This window comes from Akebia trifoliata, chromosome 7 (genome assembly GCF_017979445.1).
Source record: "Akebia trifoliata isolate Shusen 1 chromosome 7, ASM1797944v1, whole genome shotgun sequence".
NCBI classification, from domain to species: Eukaryota; Viridiplantae; Streptophyta; class Magnoliopsida; order Ranunculales; family Lardizabalaceae; genus Akebia; species Akebia trifoliata.
In genome coordinates, this window is record NC_141381.1 from 24,937,548 (window position 1) to 24,965,060 (window position 27,513).

The 27,513-nt window shown below is 34.4% G+C and overlaps 2 protein-coding genes across 3 annotated transcripts; both read left to right on the forward strand.

Annotated features, from left to right (window-relative positions):
• The first annotated feature begins 6,455 nt into the window (after nucleotides 1-6,455).
• LOC147398521 (protein FAR1-RELATED SEQUENCE 5-like) lies at nucleotides 6,456-13,232 on the forward strand. The gene is made up of 4 exons (XM_086447753.1): nucleotides 6,456-6,711; nucleotides 7,983-10,269; nucleotides 10,360-10,491; nucleotides 12,825-13,232. Exons 2-3 carry the CDS (start codon nucleotides 7,995-7,997, stop codon nucleotides 10,425-10,427), a joined length of 2,343 nt encoding a protein of 780 aa, XP_086303879.1. The 5' UTR covers nucleotides 6,456-6,711; nucleotides 7,983-7,994; the 3' UTR covers nucleotides 10,428-10,491; nucleotides 12,825-13,232.
• Nucleotides 13,233-20,226: 6,994 nt separating this feature from the next.
• Nucleotides 20,227-27,276, forward strand: LOC147398522 (P-loop containing nucleoside triphosphate hydrolases superfamily protein). 2 transcript variants are annotated; one of them, XM_086447754.1, is made up of 13 exons: nucleotides 20,227-20,624; nucleotides 21,218-21,356; nucleotides 21,946-22,398; nucleotides 22,471-22,709; nucleotides 23,457-23,584; nucleotides 23,706-23,824; nucleotides 23,904-23,996; nucleotides 24,876-24,977; nucleotides 25,852-25,954; nucleotides 26,205-26,288; nucleotides 26,361-26,456; nucleotides 26,580-26,707; nucleotides 26,891-27,276. In XM_086447754.1, exons 1-13 carry the CDS (start codon nucleotides 20,296-20,298, stop codon nucleotides 26,990-26,992), a joined length of 2,115 nt encoding a protein of 704 aa, XP_086303880.1. In that variant the 5' UTR covers nucleotides 20,227-20,295; the 3' UTR covers nucleotides 26,993-27,276. The 2 variants fall into 2 exon arrangements, with proteins under 2 accessions (XP_086303880.1, XP_086303881.1); XM_086447755.1 differs by having other exon boundaries at nucleotides 20,228-20,624; nucleotides 21,218-21,350.
• The last annotated feature ends 237 nt before the right edge of the window (nucleotides 27,277-27,513 follow it).

Here is a 27,513-nt window from a genome sequence, read left to right on the forward strand (position 1 = left end):
TTTGAACATTTTTTTGGAACCTCGAGCTCTCCTTGTTGTGTAACACCATTTTTCACATTCTTTTTCTAAGAATCATTCTTTATAGGAATTTTTCCTTTATTTACAGTTGTAGGCAACCTGTTGATGAGATAACATGCATATTGTCACTGCTTCAGCTCAAAACACCATTCCTTTTCCAGTTTTAGATAATATACAATGCATATTCTTTAGTAAATTATGATTCATGCGTTTTGCCACCCCATTCTATTGTGGCATATTTCTAACCATAAAGTGTATGACTATCTCCTCGTCCTAACATATTTGCAAAATGGAGCTGACTTGTACTTACCACCATTGTTTGACTTGAGATTTTTTATTTTTTTTTGCTAGTTTGGGTCTCCATCATGTTCTTCCATTGAAGAAACACGTCCAGAACTTCATCTTTATGCCACATTGTGTACACCCAAACTCGCTTTGAGAAATCATCAATAAAAGTAACGAACCAATATTTACCTCCCAAAGATGCAACTTTGGCAGGTCCCCATACATCTGTGTGAACATAATCTAGTGTCCCCTGAGTACGATGAACTACGATCCCAAACTTGACTTTAGTCTGCTTGCCAATAATGCAATGTTCACAAAATCCAAATTTACCAATCTTGGTGCACTTTAACAAACCTTGTTTCAGCAATCCTTGCAAAGCCTTCTCTCCCATACGTACTAAACGCATGTGCTACTGTCTAGAAGTATCAGTCACACTCTCATCTAAACTATTAAAAAATGTTGTTCTCCCTATGATTGTATTCTCATCTAGAAAATACAAATTTCCTTATCGAGTACCCTTTATTATAACAAGTACCACTTTAAGACTCCATCTTCCACAATAACTTTGAAATCCTTTGAGTCTAGAGTTCCCAATGAGATAAGATTTTTATTCTAATCTGGTACATACCGAACATTAGTTAAAACTCTAATTGCTCAATCAATCATACATCTTCAAACGAATTTTTTAATCCCTTTTATTTTATAGGCATTATCATTTCCCATTAAAATAATTTCTCCATCCATCTCTTGAAAATTTGAAAATCAATCCCTATGGGGACACATATGGTAAGAACAACTCAAATCTAGAATCCACTCATTATATAATAACCAATTGATGGTGAAACCATCAAAAAAATTTATGAATCATCTTCAATCTATGCAACATTCACATTCGAATAATTTTTTTCCTTGTTTTTCAATTTGGGGCAGCCTTTCTTCTAGTACTTTTTTTTGCGACAAAAGGAGCATTCATCTTTCATTAGAATTTTTCTTTCAGACGATGCTCCTTTTATCTTTGAGCAAGATTTGTCCCGCCAACCGAACTTTCTGTCATTTGTCTTACCCCTTATTGTTAAAGTCTGTGATGTTGAGTCCCTATGGACTTGTTGATCCTTCTTCTGATACTCATTATTCATCAAAGCATTTGATACATCATCATATTTTATTTCATTTTTTCCATACAGTAAAGTAATAGACAAATGTTCATAACTATCAGGTAAAGAATTTAACATTAATAATACTTTATCCTCATCTTCTATTTTTACTTCAAGATTTTGCAAATCAACAAGGATTTTATCATAACTATTCAAAATTTTAGACATAGAAGTACTTGATTTATAATGGAAACGGAAGAGTTTCTTCTTTAGATAGAGCAGGTTTTCAATGCTCTTTGTCATATACTTATCTTCTAATTTCTTGCATAACTCTTTAGCCGAAGTATCTTTCATAATAAAATATTTCTTATCCTTGGCAATGCAAAGTCTGATGGCGCCGCAACCCTGATGATTAAGCTTTTTCCAATTTTTTTCTTCCATACCTTCAAATTTATCCTCCAGAGTAGTAACCAACTTTTGTTGGGTCAAAACATCCAAAATTTTGCATTGCCGCATGCCAAAGTTGTTTGTTCCATCAAATTTCTCCACTTTGAATTTTTCATTCGAAATCATAGTTCTTGCTAGTGATGAGAATCTCAAAATCAATCAATAGTCAGATCGAAACTTGAAGCTTTGATACCAATTTGTTGTGCTAAAGCGTGCAACATATAAAATGAACTACGAGCAAGAGATTAAAAGCAAAACAAAATAGAGAAAATAGAAACATGAGATATGATTTACGTGGTTTGGTAAGATGCTTACGTTCATAGGCAATGATGATCAATCTACTATCTGCAATGTTATACCCATTCTATACCCTCTCTTGCAACTCTCATTTTTCTCACACAAATAATGAACCCTAAAAAAACCCTTTACATACTTAGGGTTACTAAGAGGATAAAATGGTTTGGATCAAAACCCAAATCAAATGAGTCAAAATTTTCGGGTGGGGGTGACTTAATCGGATCATACAGGTTGTTAATGGATCACCAAGAATCCGGGTTGAATTCATGACAATTCTCCAACAAATAGTACATCAAAAAACACAAATTTCCTATTGATCAATATACAATTTTTATTAAGATTCCCTTGCATCGCAAGTATCAGTTAGATGGAGCCATGATGGTTTCCCAACCCACCAACCTAGAGTTGAGGGATGCTAGTATTTTCCATATAAAAAAAGTCATGATCTAGAGTGATGTCCTATTCTAATGACAACATACGGTGTTTATGTGCCATTTTTGGTTGAAGAGTGACACATTTGGTATGCATATCATGTAGAAAATGGCTTGGTTGGGAGATCGGTGTGTTTTAAATTCCTACCAAAAGTGCCACATAGATATTGTTCTTATTCTTTTGATCTTGTAAACAAATAAGAATGTGTCGCTACTAGCGTATATGGATTTTAATGCAGTAACTAGTAGTAAGAATAGCTCATTAACCTAATCCAGGAGTGGATTTACAATGGGGGCAATTACACTTGCAAGAACTTTCAAAGTCTATAAGGATTTTTGAGCTTTTGCGACAGAGAATAGCATAGATAAAAAAACCTTGGCTATTACCCCCACAAAAAAATTGTTCTTGGTTGCCCCCATAAAAATACTCTTAGTTGCCCTGGCGTGGAAAAAATCCTGACACCGCCCCTACATGAATCTACAGTAGGGCATTTGCCCCCACAAGAATTTTCAAATTATATAAAGATTTTTGAGCTATTGAGACAGATAACAACAACAGAAAAAAAATGTGTCAATATTGCCCCCACACAAAAAATTCTGCTCTTGGTTGCCCCTACAAAACAAAAAATCTACTCTTAGTTGCCACCACGTGGGGAAATCCTAGTTCCGTTCTTGACCCAATCTATGGAACTCAAAGATCTTCAAATTTAGGTCAAGTGTCCAATTTAGTTGGAAAGGTTGAACTCCTATTTCTAAATAGATAGGAGATAAAAAGGTATGGGACACCTTAGGAGGATATCATCATGGAAGTTGGTCAACATTAGATTGGGACATCTACGCAATATTAATGGAGAGATTACAAAAAAAGATAATCAAAGTTATTAAAAATCAAGAAATGAGATAAGGATATAACAGTTTAATAAAGGAATAGAGAGAGCTTCCAAAGGTGGTGGAGGCTAAGTCTGTACAGGCAAAGGTATTACTTATTTTATTTTTTATAGGATTTCAACTAAAAAAATTACTTGAATATAATTTACACAAGAGAGTTTTTTTTGCAGGTACCACACCCATGCCCTATAAGGCTATAACAAGATATTGGAGAGGATTGGAAGTACTATGTACCTTGAGGTATCAAATTAATAAATAAAAAAAAACCCTCCACAATTTACATATATCCCTTGGTAGACAAACGCAAAATTATCTCAATTGATTGCCAAATACCAAATACCAAATGCTCCACAACGCCCATCCACAAACATTTGGGATAGGATTTGAGTAGAAATCAATAAGAACGCAAACCTCATCTCCTTTAACTTTGTATCCTTTGTTGTAGTTTGATTAATTGCTAGCACCTTTAAAACTATAAAAACCAAGAATTTTTGGATTTTTTTATTGTAATAAATGAACAATAGATTTGAGGATATAATCTATCCTAGAACTACTGAAGGATTTTTAATTAATGGAGGATCTAAAATGTGGAATCAATTTAAAAGACTCATAAGAAAACCAACAATCTCAAAATTTCCTTTAATCATTGTAGACATGATAATTTTAAGAAAGTCCTCACAAATTCTATAAATCAAAATAAGTCCTTAAAAGATATAAATGGACCCACACATCAAAATGAGCTACATTAAATGGGAACATGCCTACTAAAGATTAGGTTATGGGTTTTTGCAGATAAAAGCCATGATCTAAACAATGTCAAATGATCTAAATATTAAGTATTGGACTTTACACCCAAATAAATGAGTTTGACCCATTAACAATCCATAGAATACTTAAAATTCGGATTTGAACTAATTTAGCCTTTAGACGAACCAATCAAAACTCTTTAAGTTGGGGGATAATTGGAAAACTAAATTATCCTTAAGTTTATAAATTCCAAAATCTCCCTCACTTGGAGGGGACTAGAATTACTTTCTTTTAAAAGACAAAAATTCTCTATTTAGAGAAAAAGAAGTTCTTAAGTCCTCCTATAGAGACGAAGTAGAGTTCTTCAAGAGACTCAAACTCCAATTAAAGAGAATATCATGCCTAAAGTCCTTCTCCGAAAGTCAAAAATTATTCTTAGTCGATCAAACGTGAAATAAATAAGTAAGAAATTCACACAAAAACTCTACAGAAGATCAATCACAACAAAGCTACTATTAAAGCAATCTTCTTAGCCAATCACTCGTGAAGCCCAAAGAGAAGAAAGTTACACACACGTCACCATTTTTATTTTTGTATTTGATTGTTAATTAGAGGAAAACATTGATATTTGTTCTCTCATCTTTATCAAAATTAATAAAATAGTATTTGTGATCTTATTTCACGAATCTCGAGGTAGATTTGTGAAATTTTTTGTCGATAATCATATTGAAATAATGTCTGAAAAGATAATTTAAGGAAGAACATGTAATCGAACTGTAAACTCCTCACAAGAATCTAATGGCTTCAATATAGCAATGGCCTTCTATGTTCATCAAATACCTGGCCAAGAAGTTCTTTCTCCTTGGTCTACTTTAAAGAACTTTGCAGTTGGTGCATATCAAAGACTAGTCAAACATGTAACTATATTATCATATTGAAAGATTGTTCACTCTCATAAGTGATTGGAAAAGTTTCTTTTGGGTCTACAATTTTCTTCCTCGAAAACTTGAGGATTAGCAAAATGACCGAGGTCTCCCACGAGCGTTAATAATCAATTCTCCATGATCAGTCAACCAAAAAAAGACTCATTGCAAAAGAAAATTTTTCCTTAATTTTCCCTCTCAGTTCCTTTGATAAAAAAAACCACCAAGTAGGGAAGTCTTTTGTCCATCTATTTAAATACACTTGAGTCTTAAAAAGTGAGAAAAGAAAAGAAAAGAAAAGAAAAAGTGATTTAGATATACCTTTTTACATTTTGGTAATTTGAGATACCCTTATACTTTCAAATTAATGACATGTCCCCTTGACCTCTGTCCAAGTGCTCTCAAATTTAACCTCTAACCAAAAAAAAAAAAAACCTTGATTTATCTCCCATAAATCCTTCATCTTCAAGCTCTTAAACATATATTGTAAATTATTTTAAATCTACTCAACCTTATCATTAATACGTCAATTTTCACCCATGCTGACAAACTTTAGAAAAACCTTGATTATTTTTACCCAAAATTCCATGTCTTCTATACTTAAAAAATCCTATCTTGCCTGAAATTTGAAGTAGATATAACATAAATTATGAAGATGAAGATAATTTTTTTGGATGATTTAGACATGCCTATCTACGTTGTGGCCATGTATTCTCAGATCGATAACATGCTCTCCTTATCCTAGGTTTAGTATAAGAGACTAACGTAAAATGATCTTGTCTTCGACCTCAAGCCAAAACCCCTTAATTTTTATCTTTCTCCCAAATATATGTCATCTTCAAATTGTTGAGCTTTAGGGTAGACTATTTGAACTTATTTAACCTCGTCTTTGATCTATCTTGTTCAATATATTATAAAAAATTCCTCATTTTCTATCAAAAAATTCATCATTCTACTCATCTAAAATCATATCTTGTTCTTGAGATTTGAAGATTGAAAAGAAATAGAATCTTAAGGTTGAAGATGGAGGTAAAAATCTTGAATCTTCAGTCCAGTATCTTATTGAAACCCTTGATTACCCAAAATGCTTATTTCTCCAAAAATCCTAGATTGTTCTTTAGTTTTGAACGTTGAAGAAGTAAAATCTTAAGCTTAAAGAAGAGGGTTAAAAACTTTACCTAAGGTTAAAAGATTAATGGTTTTGGGGAGAGAATCAGCTAGAGCTAGATCAAGTTAAATAAAATCAATTGATTTACAGCATAGTTCTTTAATTATTACATAATTAGTGTTACCTCCCTAATGACTTAAATACCAAAATATCAGAGACAGAGAGTTCTCTCTTCTCTTTCATCTTCTCTCAACTTAAAAATCGACCCTCTCTCACTCTCTCATTCTGTCTCGCTCTCGCTGCAACTACTTCTACTCAACTACCTCCCTCTCCACCCTCTCTCTCACTCTCTCATTCTCGCTCTCTCTCTCTGCAACTACCTCCCTCTCTCTCTCTTTCGCTGTAAAAAGCCTCTCCATCTCTCGCTGCAACTCTCGCTCACGTGTGCTGCAACTCCCTCTCGACGAAGACAGGTATTCTCTCTCCCTCTCTCTCTCTCCTCCCATCACTCTTTTTATATTAATTTTGAGATGGACGATTTGATTTCCGATTTGATGAAGACAAAAAATTGAGAATTATTTAGGGTTTTTTTTTTATTCCGATTTGGTTTTCATTTTATTGATAATGAAACAATTTTTCACCAGGTGTTACTAATAATCTAGCCATTGTACATTGAAAAATTATCTCTAATATTCACCAAAATCCAAAATGGGGGATATCTCTGATATTGATCAAAATGTCAAGACGTCTAGTATTGAACATAACAATGGACTGTCTTTTTTTTTTTTTTTCCTTTTCTTTTTTAACATCAACCCAGTATGAATTGAATCGTGAAATGGTATGCTTCATTCCAATTCACAGTTCGGCATAGTAGGAGTGGATTCAGTAACACACTTTATACATAGGTGAATTGTGGTGATATATATTGATGCAACATTTCATTTGATTCTCAATTAGGATTGCCAATTATTGACAACCATTCACCCCAAAAGACCAATCTGATGGGGGAAGGGACACAACTATGAATATAAGAGGGTCACGGGTCGAACTGGGGCACAATACGTGAGCACGTGACACCTAGGAACATAGACGGATAACACAACACTCAACACAAATAGATAGGATTATAACAAAAATCCAATCGGATAATTTTTGGATAATCTGAAAAATACCTTGAATTAGATTAAAATTGCCAATGTTTTATCCTTTTTGCCTCACAAGAAAAATCGAGCCTCCACCATTAATAATTTGTTTGTTTTTTCGAATTTATATCTCTGATTTGTTTTAATTTATCTTTAGGGCTAGGATTTTTTATGAGGGATTTTTTTTTTTTTTTTTTTTGCTTCTGATTTTTAGGGTTATGATTTTTTATGGTTACAGATAGTTTATATATTTCTAATTTGTAGGATTTTTTTATTAGGGAGAATGTAATTAATATTCTTTCATTGAAAACATTATTTAGGGTTTAAATCATTTTTTTACATTAGAATCAGCACCAAATCATGAAATATCATGAAATCCAATCAAATATCTTTGATAACAAAGATTTTGAGTGATTTTTAACAGATTTTTGAAATCCAATAGCTTGCCCAATGGCTTGCCAAATGGCTTGTCCTATGGCCTGCCAGATGGCCTGTCCTATGGGCTGTCAAATTTTTGGTATTATGGATTTTATTCTCACAAAGAGTAATTATCACTAAGAAGAATCTTCCTTTAATGCATCGATTATGATTTAATGTATCAGGGAAAATAATTCATGGATACGATTGGTGCTGACAAGTGTGAGGAAGTGACTATTGGTGAAACTATGGTATCTTCACCGAGAATCCAAGTACATAGTGGAGAACGTGTTGATTGCGAGAATCCTATAAAAAATATTGAAAAGTTGAATGTACCATATGTGGGGATGATCTTCGATTCAATTGAAGAAGCCAAGAAGTATTATGAAGATTACGGGCATCAAGAAGGATTTTCCATTCGTATTCAAACAACTTCTAAGTGTCGACGAGGTTCAAATGAGATAACTGGAATGACATATGTTTGCACACATCAAGGCAAATATAAGGCGAAAAAAAAAGATGTTGAAGCAACAACTGTGAATGAAAGCGTGAATAAAATAATCAGAAGAAGTTCTTCAACTGTTAAATGTGGATGTAAGGCTATGATGCGTATTGTAGACGATTACAAATGGACCGCAAAATGGAAAGTGTCTGTTTTCGACGATACTCATAATCACAAGCTAGTCACACCATCGAAGAGAATAAAGATGAGATCAAACCGTTGTATGCCTAGAGTAGCTAAGGATCTAGTGGAAACATTCAGAAGAGAAAATATTCAAATCACTAAAGTACCAACCATTCTTGGTGGAGATCTAATTGGCTTTGATGGTAGAGACTGTTACAATCACTTGAGGAATGTTAGGCATAGAAAGTTGGAGGTAGGGGATGCACAATCAATATTGAATTACTTTGTAACAAAACAGGCTGAAAATCCACAATTCTTTTATGCAATACAATGCGATGATGAGATGAGGGCAACAAATTTCTTTTGGGTGGATGCAAGGTCTAGATTATCGTATGAATATTTTGGTGATGTGGTGACATTCGATACGACTTATCGGACAAACAAATATGATATGCCGTTCGCTCCATTTACTGGAGTAAATCACCATTTTCAATCTATACAATTTGGGTGTGCTCTTCTACAAGATGAGACAGAGGTGACCTTCTTATGGTTATTTGAGACTTGGCTCAAGGCTATGGGAGGACGTCATCCAATCTCGATGATCACTGACCAGGATTTGGCAATAAGGAATGCGATTGCTAAAGTTTTTCCCAACACACGTCATCGCCTTTGCATTTGGCACATTATGAAGAAGTTTCATGAGAAGTTGGCTTATAAATACTTTGAAACTTGTGATTTCAAAAGTAAATTAGAGAGATGTATTTGGGCGACATACACGGGAGAAGAGTTTGAAAATAACTGGAAGAGCTTGATTGTAGAGTATGAATTGGAAGGAAATGAATGGCTTAAACAATTATTTGATTTGCGGGAGTCTTGGGTGCCTGTTTATAATCGGGGCTTTTTTTTTGCTGGCATGACTACTACTGGCCTTAGTGAGAGCATTAATGCATTCTTTGACAGGTTCGTTACATGGAAGACAAATCTAAGAGAATTTGTAGTTAAGTATGAGGAAGCATTGAAAAAACTTGTTACAAATGAGACCGATGAAGATTTTAAATCAGAGCAAAAGTTTCGTTGTGTGAAGAATGACGAGTTACTTCTGAAACATGCTGCAACAGTGTATACTAAAAGTATGTTTGAAAAACTCAGAGAAGAATGGCTACAAGTGAATCGATTTAAAGTTGAAGAAATGGGAATCGATGATGGATTTCATATGTATCGGGTGACAACTAAGTTTGGTAAGTCTGAGGAGTTTGTGTTGAAGTTAAATTTGGATACTTACGAGGGTACATGTGAATGTAAGAAATTTGAGTTTGTTGGAATAATATGTCGGCATTTTCTAAAGGTATTTTTTCGTCTTGACATTGATAGTATACCGTCACACTTCATTCTTGGAAGATGGAGGAAATGGGCAAATAAATTTAGGGTGATGGATTCACAAGTAATGATTGATGGGAAAGAATCGTCAATTGCATTGAGATTTAGCAATATGTGTCAACAAGCTAGTACATTGGCTAGTTTTGCATCACCTTCAATGAAGGCATACGAAATCTTCACGAATACTTTAAATGAACTATCCAAACAAATTTCCGAAATTCGACGCGATGAAATTTTAGAACATGAAGCTGTAGTTGATGCATCCCCAACTTTGGACCCGAATGTCTTGCAAATAAAGGGTAGGAAGAAAGATGAAAAAGGCAAAGAAAAGGTTGAATGTACAGGTAGATTAAAAAATAGTATCGAGTTGAGCCAACAAAATAAGAAACGAAAGTGTGCATCATGTAAGGCATTCGAGCACGACAAACGAATAAATCCATATAAAAAGCAGACATGTTCTACAACCCAAGGTAAGTGAAAGTATCTTTGTAAAAAAAATGTCTTTTTAAAACATTTATTTTTATTGTACAGTCTTATTTATAATTTTTCCTTTTTAACAGATAATGATGATATTCAAGAATTGGGTCAGGACATGGAAAGCGATCATGAGGCATCTCCATTGAGTTAGACACTTGGACAGGTCTGTTGAGGAGGCTAGTAATGCAATGGCTTTAGATGGTATCATTTTTGAGGTCTGTTCTTTTGAACTTTGGTACCCAATTTTTGTTGCATTGCTTTTTTACTCATTAAATATTTCCCCGATCTGAATCCCAATTCAGGTAGCATTTTTTGTTAGTGTGTATACATTGTAATCATTGAAGGTCCTGATCGCATCTTTGTGGGTAGGCTCCCATTACGTCATTTCTTAGCCCCCCAAACCAGTCCCTAATATTGTAGTAATTGATGGTAATATATAAAGCCTCTTTAATTTTTCATAGAAATTGCAGATGTGTACATGAGTGTAATGATATATGTACAAATGGTGGCAACGAAAAGGAAATAATAAGGACAATGATATACAAAGAAATAGGAGACTTATAGACCCGCCATAGGATTAGTTTACTGTGTGCTTCAGTATTAACGGTTTATAACCAAATGGAACATTTCTTAAACCTAGTCTCAACTCAAATCAACTAGAAATTAGTTAAGTGATGTATCATAACTTTATACCAAGCACTAGTTAGTAGTGGCATACCTCGGGCTCATGTCCATGTCCATGCCCATGAGAGTGATCTTCATGGCCCTCCCAAGGATGTCGCCAACCCTATATGAGAAGCGTGAAATGCAGCAAGTTAAGCTCAGTCCAAGCAAGAAAACAAGATGACTTTTAAAGAAAAGTGAAGTAATAGAAGCTTACCAAGACTACAGGACCATCTTGCTTTGCTCTATAAAGCACCCAAAACCTACCCAAAAAAAATCAAATGGCAGAAAGGGTTTTTAACTACTCAAATTACCACCTTGCTGATGTTAATAATAAAATGCAATGAGTCCAAAACCATTGAAAGAAAAATAGGGCATTTCTCTTTCCTTTCACATTTTAGCTTTTTATAGATGGCAAAGGAGGAACATTTTTTTAAATACAAATGTAAATTTTAGAGCATCCATAACATCCCGTTACCATATCTCTTCCCTACCTTAGAAGCTATAGATACATTGGTATCTACTTTTGTTTTGTTTTGTTTTTTAAATGAATAACAAGGAAGGGTTTTTGAGGGAGAGGAAAAGAATCTGCATGAGGTCATCTCGGAGATTTTGGCGTTATTATTCTGGTGGACAGACTGAACAAAGATTTTGCTAGTCTTTTTTGAAGATTTTGTTTTTATAATGAGAAGTTCTTCGGGGGCTGGCTAGTTTGTTGTGTTGTCGGGATCTGTTTTTCTTTAGTTTTTGTTTTTTTGTTTTTTTTTGCTTTGTATATTGTATAGGGGCCACCTCGGCCTCACCTCTATTTTCCATTAATAAAATTTTTACACTAATAAAAAAAATGAATAACAAAGAAATGTAGCAATTTGCTTTCATTAGCATATGCATGCATTAGGATATATACCTGCTAGCCAACTCCCATGAGTATTTTTTTTAATCAGTCTTTAAATATATGTGATTTGGAAAATCTCCAATGTGTTTCTGCACTACTAGTCACCTGTCCAATAGCATTTAAGGAATCACTCCATGCCACTGAAGAAATTATTATTCAAATTTGGAAGTATTGAAGTAGAGTTCATAGGTGTGCGGCCTTGGAGTTGGCCATATCTATGGTAGATGGGAAATTCGAAATTCATTATTGCAAAGATGCCTTTGCCTTTGGTTGACCCCAGGACCATTTTATAAACCAAATTCTTGTTAGTGTTTTAGACTTCTATTCAAAACTCACTTTCTCCCTTCAACTACCACTGTAGAGTATCTACTTCCAATTACTCAACAAGCCCATTATCTTAGCTTTCTTGAAATTCCTTCAATAAATGAAATCTCATTCAGAAAATAGTGTCCAAAGAGAGTTATAAATTCGCCAAGTCCGCCCCATATATTAATTTTTATTATATCCCTTATACTCCTTTCTAAATTTGCTGCTCATGGTTTATGTCTGCATGTTGTGTACATGAGTATTTCATAGCTATCGACATGACATGAACAAGTATGATATATTTAAAATAATGGGGATCATGCATGGGGAACCTTGAAACCTTGTGTTTTTAGAGTGCTATTGTAAGTGGGATCTTCCTTATGATGCTTGAGTGCTTTGTATGTTGCTAATTTGTCTTTTGTTGTTTTTTCTTTTAATAAAATGTTTATTTATTCAGAAAAAAATATATACTGCATGTGTACCTTGACTGGTTGTGTTTTTTTTTTTTTTTTCCCTCTTGTTTTAGTTTGCTTTAGGAATCAGTTTTAGCTTTGCACTGGGGTCTCTTAATATCAATATTAAGCAAAGGGGTCACTTGATGATGAAGTAAAATGACATTGATCTGTCAGCATCTTCATCTTTCAGGGATTTAAACCATAACCTTGTAAAACTTTGTTGTAACAGATGTGGAGATGGTCAAAGATGGAGCCTTACATGGTCAGAACTTGGGCTCCTTGAAGCCTGTTGGTGGCATTGGGAAGAAGTGGAAGAAGAAAGTGAAGATGGGTAAAAAAGGCAAGTGCCACGGTAAAGGGAAGATCAGAAACAAGCACATTTGATTGTGTTCATCTGATAGTGATGATTGTAGTGGCCTTTCTCCCCTCTTTTATCAATCAAGTTGTATCAACTTTATAATGATGTTTAGTATGAATGGTTAGATTTTCATATTTTATTTTGTAAGTTTCCGTTTTGACTTTAGATATTGAAGCCAGGGGCTTCATCCTGTTTTTAGGTCGGATTCAAACTGTCATGAAAGGAAGAAACAAAGTAGAATTGATTTTCTTCTTTGTAGAGTTTGAGATGGAAGTTCAAGTTCATCTGTTTGCTTGTGTGGGGTAATCTGTGTTGGACATGGTTCCATGTGGTGGACATGTGAGGGTGTTAGGTTGGTTGATTAATCCTTGTGTAATTAAATCCTAGGACCCATGCATGTACACCTTTTGGGTTAATTAGCTGTCAATGTTGGCTCCATCTGATGGACCTGCACAACTAAAGCTAGCCTGATAGGTGAATTCCAGCAATAGATTCTTCATTCTCAATTTATGACTTAATCTATATTCAAATGGACAAGAGGCATATTTTTTACTAACTTATGTTCCATAGGTTATCTGTGCACTATTTCTCCTAGCAAAAGAAGGCAGTTTGAAGAAATTATGCAGAGAGTGCACTTTGGCTGGTTCATTGACTGCATCAGGCCTTCCAGCTGCTATTTATGCATTGCAGAATAGCTTGTTGCAGATTTCTTACAAGAATCTCGATTCCCTTACATTCTTAATGCTCAACCAGACAAAGCTATTCTTCACAGCTTTGTTTACATATTTTATCTTGTGCAGTATGTGCTCACAACCATAGCTGCTTTGATGGAAATGAAGCATCCTTTTCAGGTATAATTTTAAAGCATGATCTGAGTCTCATACCATATAGTCTAAACCTGCTCATATTCGCGATCATTTGTCCAGAGGCCACCTCATCTTTGGAGCATATAGCCCAAAAGCCAGATTGAAAGATTGTATACATGGGACAAGCATCTTGAGACATGGGTGAAGGCTTCTGGCATCCTAGGTGGATCCAAGAACACATCACCTACTGTCGTGCATTTTTTGTTAAAAGACTGCTGAACAGGGCTGTTTCAATGCAATTAGAATTCCACCGGAGATATAGTATTAGATGATTTCGCTGTAAATTTATTTATATGTATCTTTGTTCATAAATTTGCTGAGGGATACTAGTATCTTTTTTTGTGTTGTTGTTGTTGTTAGGCCTCTCTCTCTCTCTCTCTCTCTCCCCTAAGAAAAGGAAGAAGATGATGTGACTATCCTAATTCCTCATCTGCTTCAACTATATTCCTAGCTTTTGAAGATAGTGGAGGAATAATGGAACGGGCAAATTGCGGGGGTTAGGGACCTATGTATATGCTAACTTGAAAACTCAAAAAGGTTAAATCAGACGAAAATGATTCCTTCTTGGACGATATAATCTCTATTTATGATCAACACAATGAAAAATTCACCGACGAGGATTTTATTTATTTATTTTTAAGATCAAAATGGTTTCATAATTGAAAAATATTTAGGAATCTCAACACGATAGACTTGATCTAATCTACCCAGTATGATGGATACAATGATCAATTGGGAGCATTCGGGTGGCAACTAACAATGATCAATTTACTCTTATTACTCTTGTGCCAAAAGAAAGTGCCTGGTATCATTCCCATGATCCACAATACAACGGTAGCCCTTGTTTGCTTCGAGATGGAACATTGTTCCACTTCAGTGAGGTCGTCAGATGTTTGGCCTTGATTTGAATACCTAATTATGTCCTGTAGATGAGGTTAGTGAGCTATTATTGTTTCTATCCATCCTGTTAACAATCCTTAGGCACTGAATCCAGTATTGGTGATACTTTTTTTTTTGTAAGTTGGGCTTGAACCGACAACCTCAAAGTTACTTTGCAATGTGTCAAACCAACTGAGCTATGTGTTCACAGCCATGCAACACGAGGACTTCTCATCCTAGTAATACTTTCATCCAAATACGGTTTAATTGTAGACTTCTTATGGGATAGAATCATCAAATTCTAATTCCATCCATTACTGAATGTCAGATTCCGACCAACCCAAACTTGTTTTGTATGTTTTGACCTAAAAAAAAAAAGTGAAATTTTTATTGACTTCGTACCTGTGGAGAAGATAATTTTTTTAAGTTGTAATAAAGAAATATGAAAGGAGGTGGCACTTGAAGAGAAATGTGCATTCACACAGAAAATATCTATACAAAGTTGACATGATAGAATATTTCATGACAAGGGAATGCAAACTCAAATCTTACACATCTAACAAGAGTCCAAACCCAAAAGTTAGAAACACTTACGAATTATGAATTTTCATCTACAACATATACATCATTAACACAAATATAAACACAGCAAAAAGAAAAATTATGTAAAACAACGAACATTCGCAGTTATGCGAACTCTTTGTAGATCCTTAACTTTCTTCAAGGATTTGTAACTTTTTCTCTAGCCATTACCTTTTTTCAGAGAATTTGTTGGGTTTCCATAGTGAAGTTGATTGTAAACCAATAGATGCCTCTCAGTTTCTTCAAATTTGCAAAATGCTTTAAAACAACTACCCATGTATCTATTTGTATACTAATGACATTCTTCTCACGTTGTGTATATCCCAGATCTACTCCCAACAAAAACGACATAAAACTTTGTTATCCTAAATACTTGTAAAAATATAATATTTCAGATAAATGACTAATGAAATAAGTTACACTAATAAGATTAAAATAACTCATTATTAGTAGATAAGTTACATGACATCTCTAAAGACATGTTTCATTAACATGCCCATACAACTATTTTATGTATTTGTTCTTAATCAAAATAGGCAAGAGGAGTGTCCAAATTACACACAAACTACTTTTTTTTCCTAAAATAATTTAATTTACAATAATTGATCACACAAGTAACTACCAAACACCATTAATGTCCATCATAATTAATTACTAAAATTACCCACGTTATATTGAGGGCATCCACAAATCTAAATTGTTGAAGTTGAATAATTATTGAAGTGGTGGGATCTCTATTACTTTCCAACAAGAGAAAAAGAAAATACGTGATCTAGACATGTTCGTTCTAAATATACAATTAATATGGTAAATTGAGAAGTTAAGCCATCTTTATCAACAAAATACTTGAGAGTACCCAGATTATATAAAATTGGACATAGTGAACATGTAAAAACATTCAACTGGTGATGAACTTTTACGTGATGTACAACTTACATACCTTGGAAAACAAGCCCCTTCGAGCAATGTAAACTCCAAAACCAAAGCTTGAATAATTCAAAATAAAACAGCTAAAAGTTGTGTATGCAATTCTTCATGCGACACAATTGCTTTTTACATATTTATGGTTCTAAATCCTGAATATATTTTGGGTTTTTTTTATTTGAAATGAGTATTTCAAAATTATAAGTATATTTGTCCATTTTACAATTGATTCAAAATTGGTAGACCCAATAAATAACTCCCTAAACACCCAAATTGCAAGAAATCAAAACTTATTTCATGTTGATAGATAGTCCTTGAGTTCCCAAGGTTTTTCGTCGTCTTTCATCTCAAACAACTCATCCATCACATAAGTATGAATGGAAGGAAAAATCCCTAAAGTTGTGTATAAGAAGTCGAGTTGATAACAAATGTCATGAGATTGTCAATTGAGCTTCATCTGAGATCTAGCAATCTGATATAGGGGTTGTTAGGATTCTTTGAGCCAAAAAAGAGAAGGAGAAGAGAGACAATCGCGCGAGAGAGAAGAGAGCATACTTGTCGTTGAGCTTTCCTTAGGGTTCATAGAGAAAAATCATGAAGAGAAAAGAGGTTAAGTTGAAAGTCGTTCGAATAGGGTTTCAACGAGAGCGAGAGAGAATAGGGTCAGAGTTTTCTGTCGAACTGAACTTCTTGTTATGTTATTTGGGTTTTTAGTTGCGGGGAGGTAGCACTAAATACATAAATCGTAAAGGATAACGTTATAAATAATAGATAATTTGTAACTTAAACGCACGTTCGACCAACTTTCAATCTGTGTTGTTCGAACGCATTTTATCCAATGGCTATAAAATGTTTGGTAAAGTGTCTGATTTTAAGACTGGTGTCGAATGGCTCATATATATATATGGGTCAGGTTCCGTAGACACATAAAGCTACAACATTTTTGTCTTATATGATTAAAAAAATTTGAAATGGGCTGATTTTTTGTGAGGATGATCTCTATGGTGAGGGGATCATCCTTGTAAAAAATCATCCCATTCCAAAACTTCTAACCCATCAAAAATGGTTTACAAAAATTGGACGGTCTAAAATTTTTCAACTTGTAAACATGAGGCTAGAAGTTTCATAATCAGCTGATTTTTGGCAAGGATGATCTCCTCACCATAGAGATCATCCTCACAAAAAATCAGCCCATTCCAAACATTTTTGCCCATATAAGACAAAACACATTGTGGCTTTATGAATAGTTTTAAGTGTATACGGATCCTAGTCCTATATATATATATATATATATGGAATTGTTCGGCACCCAACCATTTACCCAACCATTAGCCCAACTATTTTTGTCTTACATGGGTTAGAAGTTTTGGAATGGGCTGATTTTTGGTGAGGATGATCTCTATGGTGAGGACATCATCCTCACCAAAAATCAGTCCATTCCAAAACTTCTAACCCCATCACAAATGCTTTACAAAAAATGGACGGTCCACAATTTTTCAACTTGTAAACATGGGGTTAGAAGTTTTGGAATTGGTTGAATTTTGGTGAAGATGATCTCCTCACCATAGAGATCATCCTCACAAAAAATCAGCCCATTTCAAAACTTCTAACCCATGTAAGACAAAAATGGTTGGGTAAATTGTTGGGTAAACGGTTAGGTGCCGAACGGGACCCATATATATATATATATATATATTATATATATATATATATATATATATATATATTTGTTGCTTATTGTAGATATCCCTACCCTTCGTGTGAGACTAATCCCACACTCACTCGCACTGCCCCTTGAAAAGTGACGAAGCACATCCAATTATCGAAAAAATATAGCCAAGTGGTTGAATATGACAAGTTTTTCGAAGCATAATAAGGTTAAAGATGAAGCCATTTAGCTCATTTTCACGAGTCTATAAGAGCAATCAACGACAACAAGCATATATCATTCAGATTGAAAACATTTTGATATCCTAAAAGAAAATGTTGAAGTGACTATGCAAAACATTGCGTTCGACATTGAGCTGATGTGGAGGTGTGTATAGAACCATTGATGCTTGTCACTCGTGTCTTGAGGAAAACCTATATGATTTCGTGCACACCTCCACGTTAGCTTAGTGTTATGGCTTAAAACGGGTCGGTTACGACCCAGATATGAGTGTGTCCATATTCACATTCGGATCCGAATTTGGCTCGGATCATACTAGCTAAAACCATATCTTAATTACTTTTATAAAAACCATATCCTGATTCAATCCGACCAAATTTATTGATTCGGGTCAAACGGGTTGGATAATGTTAAACTGTTTAAGACTATTTTAAAATAAAATTGTTAAAATATGATTAAATGATAACTTAAACTTAAGACCTCTACATTTTGAATAGAGGACTTGACCAATACACCCAATTGTTGTTTGTTGATAAAAGGTGACTTAAAAAAAATATAAGAACATATCTTGCAAAATAATATATCATTCGAATTTTGACAGATATAGGGATGGAAGCATATTTGACCCGAATCCAACTCGGGTAAAAGGAAATCAACCCATATCTGGATCATATTTTAATTTAGATATACTTGATGAAATCAAGCACGCTAAATTCATATTCGGATCACTTGGATTTCGGATAAAATCCATACCATTTTAAACTCTACTCAGTGTCTTAAGTGGTTACTCTTGTGAAAGTCAAGAGATCTAGGATTTCTTATTCCAATAAGACTGAATAATGAAATTACATAATAATCGTGTTTTTATAGACTCACTATAAAATAGGAAACCTACAAATAATAAGATATCGACTAATAATAGGAAATAAACAAACAAATAAATAATATAATCTAACAACTCTAACACGACTCTATCTCAAATATTCAACACATCATTGAGGTCTAAATAAAAAACTGATGACATATCCATTAACCCATTGACCATGGTCCTTAAAAGAAATTGATCATTGGATAATCTTTGATATTTTCTTAAAATAGGCTTCTTTTTTCAATGAAATCTCATAGTTTTCATTCTTCAATCCTTGAGTTTTTCGAAGAATCATCTTCAAAATTTATCCTTCATTCACCAACAAAAAGGGACATTGACTTCCAATAAAAAATAAACCTAATTCTATAAAATCAAATTTAATAGGGTATTGTGAAAATACCTTGAAACTTTATTTATTTTATTCTCATTTAATTTACCCTGAAACTTTATTTTATTTGTATTTATGTATAATATCATCTACCAACTTGTCGTCATCAGTGTGAAGGGATAAAATCATCTCTCATTTGAATCATTCATTCACACCATCAACACGTATCCCGAGATAGTTATGTGATATCATTTGAAAATGATTATATCTTATTAGGAAAAAAATCTCAATTTATGAGGATTCTTCTCATTTTATGTAATTACTAATTTAGATAAGGGATAATATGATCAATTGTAATTTAAGTAGGATTATAATTTTTTTAGGATTTTTCAATTTAAAAGACTTGAGGCCATTGTAAAAAAAAGAGGAAAGAGAGGGAGAATGAGGAGATCGAGTAAAAAACTTAGATTTATAGTGAAACGACTCCTCGAACCCATGAACATAAGCACGTTTATCGAACCACGTAAAATATTTTTGTGTTGTTTATTTTTTCATGTTTGTTATATTATTTTATAGATTTATTGATAAAATTGTGATTAAGGTCGATTTATCACAAAATTGACCTCTACAATCAGTACCCCAATTTGAAAAAGGGATTTCCTTCTTCTTTATTTCATTGATCTCTCTCAGAAGATCATAGTCAAGAGGTATGTCATTAGTTTGAAAACGCATAGATAACTCAAATATTTACCAAAATCCAAAGGTGTATGTCAAATTACCTCAAAAGCTCTATAAAAAGCTGAGATTTAAAATCATAGTTCATTTTTCTCATTTTGATCAAGACAAGTCAAGCGTATCGGAAAACTCGTCCGAGATGACTCGGTCTCGTTGTTGGACGAGACAAGAGCCAATACGAGTTTTAAAACATTCGAAAGTCCAGAACCTTCAAATTTCAGTCAAAAACTTGAAATGGCGGGTGAGCACTGAGAAGTGAGTAGAGCAGAGAAATGGCGGGAAGAGAGGAAGTAGAGCTACAACTGTCGCCATCATCTTCTTCGATAAGGAAAGCGAAAATGGAGAAAAACTCACCTGAGATTTGCTGGAGAAGAGAAGTGGATCAAAACTTAAAGAGACTCCATTCTCTTCTATTTGGAGTCGATCTCGCACTCGAAAGAGGGGATTTCTCCTCAGCTCAAATCCTCGGTCTTCGTCTCCTTGGATTCCTTGATTCACACAGCAAGAATGACATTGATGAGGCCTTCATCAATCCAATACGACAGGAAGTTAGGTCGAAGATCGACACTGCTTGTCGATCTCTTGCTCCTGAATCTGATCGGTAATGTTTCATGTAATTCTGGTTCTAGATTTTCTAAAATTTGTGAAATTTTATAGACAAGTATGAGAATTTGTGAAATTTGTAGAAGAAAACCTGATTTCATGTCTGCATCTCATGTATTTTGGTCTAAGCTGAACTTAGGTTCTTAGTTTTTTCTGCTTGAATTGGAAAATAAATGAGATCGTCGATCAATTGCTCCTGAATCTGATCGGTATGTTTCATGTCATTCTGTATCTGTATTTTTTTTAAATGTGTGAAATTTGATAGAAAAGTATGCCGAGCCTGTGAAATTCATAGAAGAAAACTTGATTTTATATTTGAACCTCATGTATTCGATCTAAGCTAAACTCAGATTCTTAGTTTTTTTTTCTGCTTGAATTGCTAAATAAATGAGGTATTGAGTTCATGGACAATCCATGTGACTAGATTCACCCACACTTGCACACACAATCAAGTAATATTTGGTGTTTCTCTGTTTTCAAGCATCGATACTTTCTTGTTCCTAGGAAGATCGTGTGGTTGTAGTTCGGATATGGTTTACTTACCTATACTTGATATATATTGGTGATATTTTGAGTTTGTTATGAATTCAGCCAGGCATTTGAACAAGCAAGAAAAGAACCAGGCTGTGTGTTTGTCAAGAGAGGGGACATCGACATTGAGAAAGTTAAGCAATCAAAGTACTTTAAAGCTTTCCTTGGAAAATCCAAAGGAAGCATTGTTGAGGTATCGGTATGGATCAGAGTACTCTTTGACTTTTCTAGTCTATGATTGTTGAGAAGATTGGTGTTCCAACCTAGTTATATATTTCATAAACATTACAGATTTTTTCAAAAAATAGTAATATTTTACTGAGTTTTTCAATGAACATTGAATAATAAAGGTCATAGAACAGCACTTTTTTAGAACTAACTTTTCTTGCAAAAAATCTCTTTAGAGTTTTTTTTTTTTTTACTTTGTAACACTTATGTGATGTATAAACTATTTAGGTTTTTTGTATTTATCATACACACCCTTACTTCTTGATCTTATTGATGCTATCCTATATCTCTCCAGTAACCCCAAAATGTGTTTTTTTTTCCTCGTGAGATTGGTAGCATATAATCACCCTAATTAAAGATTAAAACAAACCATTCAAACATTACAAAGTTTTGTTCAAGTTATTACCTCAACATTACAAAGAATTATAGCGTGAACCCGAACATTTCTTGCACAAAGTAAAAGCTTACCTGCTTTTTGAAACTTCAACTAACTTGGTTATTGTCTTGCCGAGCATGATTCTGTGTATCACACTATAAGTGAAATTATTTTATATGTTCAGGTTCCCCATTCATCAAAAGACATCAACTCAAATGCTCTTCAAAGTTTAGGCATTGAGGAAGGAAACGATCTCTCTCAAGCCAGTCAGATGGATCAGGAAAATGAAAGTTTGAGTTGCAGGGCATCAAAAGTTATGACACAGACAAAGTTAACATCTCTGTACGGAAGCAAGGTCTCAAAGCCAAGTAATAGTTCATACAAGAATCTTCTGAATTCTAAAAGTAACAGCTCAGAGGAATGCACTATTGTCAAAAAGGATCAGAACCATAATAAGGGCCATGGGGCATCTACATTTTTGCAAGTTGAAGAAGAAAGACCTCATGGAAATAGTTTGGAAACAAAACGTGCACGTATGGAAAGTATCAGCCCTAGAAATGAAAATATGAAGTCCCCACTACACAATGAAGAAACTGATGTTTCGGGCAATGGATTTGTTAGCGCAAGAACAAAATTGGTATTTACGGAAACATGTATTTATTTTTGTTTTCTTTGTCTTATCGTTTGTGACATATTCACTTGTTTGCAGGAAATGGATGCAAGACAAAGGCATGGGTTAGTAAGATCACCAAGTGGTTCTGTCTCTCCACAGACTGATAACAATTCATATGGTAGAGGTTATGGTGTGAGATCGGGTGGTTTTCCTCGTCGTGGTATTCGAAGTAATTTTGTTCCTCCTATTAGGTCCAATGGATCAAACACTGGTCAATTGACTTCACGAATTTCAGGGAAGAGTGAAGATGCATTGGACGATTCAATAAAGCGGTGGTTAGTTAAATGTGTATTTTGTTTTTTGTTTCAACCTTCTGTTCAAATTTTGTCAAGTACTCTTTGGAGTTTTAGCTAGGGTGCAACTTGGTTTGGTTTAGGGCCAAATTGGAAAGGAATTGACATAGGTCGGTTCCACTTAATTAGAACCAGAACCGAACCGAACTGAATTGCCCATAGAACAAAACCAAACTAAGGTCGGTTTGGTTCAGTTCGGTTCTATGGGTTGCCAATATCCTATAAACCTACTTGGAAACAACATATTTTTAATGAAAAAAAATTAAATAAATAATGAACATGAAATTTCATATAATAAGTCATTAATATTGGACATAAGGATGTTTTTTTTTAAATTTCTTTGTAAGGGCATTTATGTCTATTCACTTTTTTATTAATATATATATTTGCCAAGCTCTTATAATGAGACTTGACAATTACTTTTCTGCAATTCTTCTATTAATCTATCCATATAAAAAAATTCATTAATCTATGCCCTAACTCCTAAAATGTAGCAAGTCATTAAGGGTTTGGTTCGGACCAAGTTGCACTCCTAGTTTTAGCCATAATGACATCTTCACTTTGATGAATGTATTAACACTTTTTTTTTTATAGCATTTTTCAAACAAAAAAAGAAAAGAAAAAAAGAACATCTGCATCTGTGCTCTTAATCCAAAAGCATTCCGAATTGTTTTAGTCCTCTCATGACTGCATGTTTGATTGTTTTGGTTTATATATTTCTGTTTTTAGTTTGGAAATGTTATGCGGACCGGATGGTGAGCTTCCTGAGAAGTTAAGAAATTTGGAACCTCGTCTTATTGAACATGTTAGTAATGAGATAATGGATCGAGATCCAAATGTCCGTTGGGATGATATTGGTAATCTTGAATGCTACAAACCTTAGAATCTTTTAGGTTCATATCTTTTTGTAGATTTTTTAACTTATCTGGTAGAGGTTTTTTTTTTTAACTTGCACTTTTCATTTCGGGAAACTTGTAGCTGGCTTGGATCATGCCAAAAAATGTGTGACTGAGATGGTTATATGGCCTTTATTACGTCCGGACATATTTAAAGGTTGTCGTTCTCCTGGAAGAGGCCTTCTTCTCTTTGGTCCCCCAGTAAGTACTGAAGATACTTGAGAATAGGAATTACATCCATTATGGTTTGAATTTTATTGAGATCTCTCTCATGTCTTAGGGGACAGGTAAAACAATGATTGGGAAAGCTATTGCTGGAGAAGCTAAAGCAACCTTTTTCTACATATCTGCCAGTTCATTAACAAGCAAATGGGTACGTGTTTTAATTCTTCTATAGTTTTGTAGCTGTCCTTTAGGAGGAGTTACAAGTCTGAGCCTCTTGGCCTAAAATTTCAATCCTAATGTCTACAATATGGGTTTAAGCTAGAAAGTAACTCACTTCTCCTAATTGCTTCTTGTGCTTTCCAACATCTTCCTGGCAATGTGAAGTATTAGGCTTAGAGCAACTCCAAGGGGAATAGCCAAAATGGCTAGCCATTCCATTATGAATGACCATTTTGGACGTTAAAGGGGAATGCACTCCAACCATGCTATCCATAAATATTTTAATATTCGTTTTAATTCAACCCAAAATGAAGATGGAGATGGATAGTGCATTGGGGACCCATAAAATTCAAAATGACTGTCCAGAATAGCAGTTTGGGGGAATGAAGAGTCCAAACTTGCTAGCCAAAATGGAGAGTGGGATGGATACTGTGTTGGAGAGACATATTTTGGATTTAACCATCCAAAATAGCACTTGAGAGGGGATGGAGAATGCGTTGGAGTTGCTTTTATAGTGACCACTCTTCCTCATCCATGTAAGAGTAGCAGTGACTTAGGTTCTCGTCATCTAGTATATGCTGTGCTTTACAATCTAAAAATACTTTCAGTGTTATAATCTGGTCTATAAAACCCAACCCAGGTGCTCACCCTGCCTGATGAGTTAGGTGCTTGTCTAGGCTGTCAGCCGAGTTCCTTTACAACACTTGAATGAATTTGGAAGATCTCTCATGGTGGTTTTTCAGTTGTTTATGATGGGTATATTAATCAATTTGTTTGGCTGTTAAATGATTTAAATACCAAATATAACCACTATCTGTTAATGTTCCTACTGTGACAAGGTATTTAACTTGCTGACTTGTGTCTTTAGATTGGTGAGGGTGAGAAGCTGGTGAGGGCACTTTTTGGGGTTGCTAGTTGTCGCCAGCCTGCTGTAATATTTGTTGATGAAATAGATTCACTTCTGTCTCAGGTATGTTTGACCATTTTGTTGAAGAGAAAACTAAGATACTGACAACTAGATCCTAAGATTCCCTACCTGCAAAATACTGTCATGCTTGGCACATGAGCATGGAGGTGTGATCCAAGATTTAAAATGACATTTCATTTCAGTGCTTCAGTAATTTGAAAAACCAAAACATAGTGATACGTCCTGTCAACACATTCTGAAATCCATTTAAATTTAGAAAAACTTGTTTATATTCATAAGAAAATTTCGAAAGATATTATTTGTGTGATAAAATGAATGTTAAAATAATGGGTGTTTGAAACATTGCCATTTTTTCGCCTACTTAACATGACCTCTGGCATTTTTTTGTTTTTAAAATTGAAAGTTATAAACAGTAATGGAATATCCTCTATATGTACTTATACATATCACGAGAAATTCTAATGCATATAGATACAATACGAAACATACTGACACATGGATATGTTTCAGCCAAAATGTAACTACTACCAAAACTGAATGAAACTTTGAATCTTTGTGTGACCTGTCCTTCAATGCATTTCATGTAGAAGATCTTTGCCTAAAATCAATTCTATCAGATGCTGGAAACAATCCAATCCAATGGACCGTTTTGGTTGATAAAAATTTCTGGCAGATGGTCTGAAAAAAATCTGTAGAACATATGCATATTTTGGTCTGATTTTTCGGTGTTAGAGGGCTCCTATGTGGGATGTATGGAGTAATGTGCCTCGTGTCCATGTATATCATGTGACCTTGCATGACATTGGAGGACCATCCCTATGGTCTACTCAATGAGTACCTCAACATTTTCAAAACTTAATCACCTTAAGTATCATATGCAAAGTTGATATGCTGAGAATACCATCTGTTGTTGCAGCGCAAGTCAGAAGGTGAACATGAATCAAGTAGAAGACTTAAAACACAGTTTCTGATTGAAATGGAAGGCTTCGACAGTGGGACTGAACAAATTCTTCTTATAGGTATTTGTTGATCCTGTTAGTAGTTTATGTCTAAGATGCCAAGGATCAACTAGCAATCCTGAATTGTAATTTAGAAAAAAAAAAGATTTTAAGCTGGATCACTCGCATGCTTTCCTTTTTAATGGTGCTAAAGAAATACAGTTGGATTAAAGCTAATAATTTATTTTTGAGCTATCTTAATGTCTCAAGGCACTATGGCATGACCTTCATTTGGTGGCTTTTTTTAAGCATTGTGTGTAAATTTTTTCAGGAGCAACAAATAGACCCCAGGAACTTGATGAAGCAGCACGGAGGCGACTCACTAAGCGGCTTTATATTCCTCTCCCTTCATTAGGTACAATTTACGTTATTTTCTCTGTTTTGATTACTTACATAAAACTCTAATATTACACCGCTGGTGATGAAGAAGCGAGAGCCTGGATTGTACGTAATCTCTTGGAAAAGGATGGGCTGTTTAAACTTTCAAAGGAAGACATTGATGCCATCTGCAAGTTAACTGAAGGTATTTTTACTCAATAAGACTCACTTGGACCCTTTTGTCATCTATAGTGTATTGTGATCACTGTCTTGAATCATTTTTTAAGGCTTCTGTTCCAAATTTGTTAATTTGTTCTAAGTTTTTCAGGTTATTCAGGATCAGACATGAAGAACTTGGTGAAGGATGCATCCATGGGACCACTGAGGGAGGCACTGAGACAAGGCATAGAGATTACAAAGTTGAAAAAGGAGGATATGGGATTCGTTACTCTTCAGGTAATAAGTCGGTTTATACATACATGCCGATTCACATGCACACATACTCACAATGCACATTGCAGAAAAAACAATAAAAATCTCACATGCATACTTACATTAAACACATACATACACATTAAATATTATAAAGTCATAAGTAACCATTTTGTTTTGTTCTCTTACGGTCTGACCATCATGTAGGACTTTGAAAATGCATTACAAGAGGTGAGACCATCTGTTTCTTTGAATGAACTCGGTACCTATGAGGAGTGGAACAAACAATTTGGAAGCTTATCACTGTAAGGATGAAAAACGAGAGGAAAGTACGGCTTGTATATGTCAGAGTGCCAGATTGGTTAAATTGAATGGCTCGTGATATCTTCACATCTGTTTTTTTTTTCCCGAAGTATTTTACTCATCTTGCAAAGTCATTACAGAACCTATCCTTTGAATGAAACGGGTCTACTCAATGAACCCGGTCAGGATAAGGGAATGTACGATGATGATCTGGCTATTCAGGTAATCACCGACACCATTAACTGCTTAATATCTTTTCTCTAATTCTATCCATACATCTGTCACTAACATATCTCCCAACACATTTTCTTCTGCTCACTATGTAATTGGGTCTACTATCAATATTATGTTGCTTGATTGATAATACCAATATAAATCACAGATCAAAGCAACTTACTGAAACTAGTGTTCTTCACTGACAATAACCACCCTTATTCCAAAGATTTGGGATTGGAATCATGATCGTCCAGTGATTCCGCTGTATCAATAGCCAAGTCTTTTGTTATAGAATGAGTTTGTATTTGCTT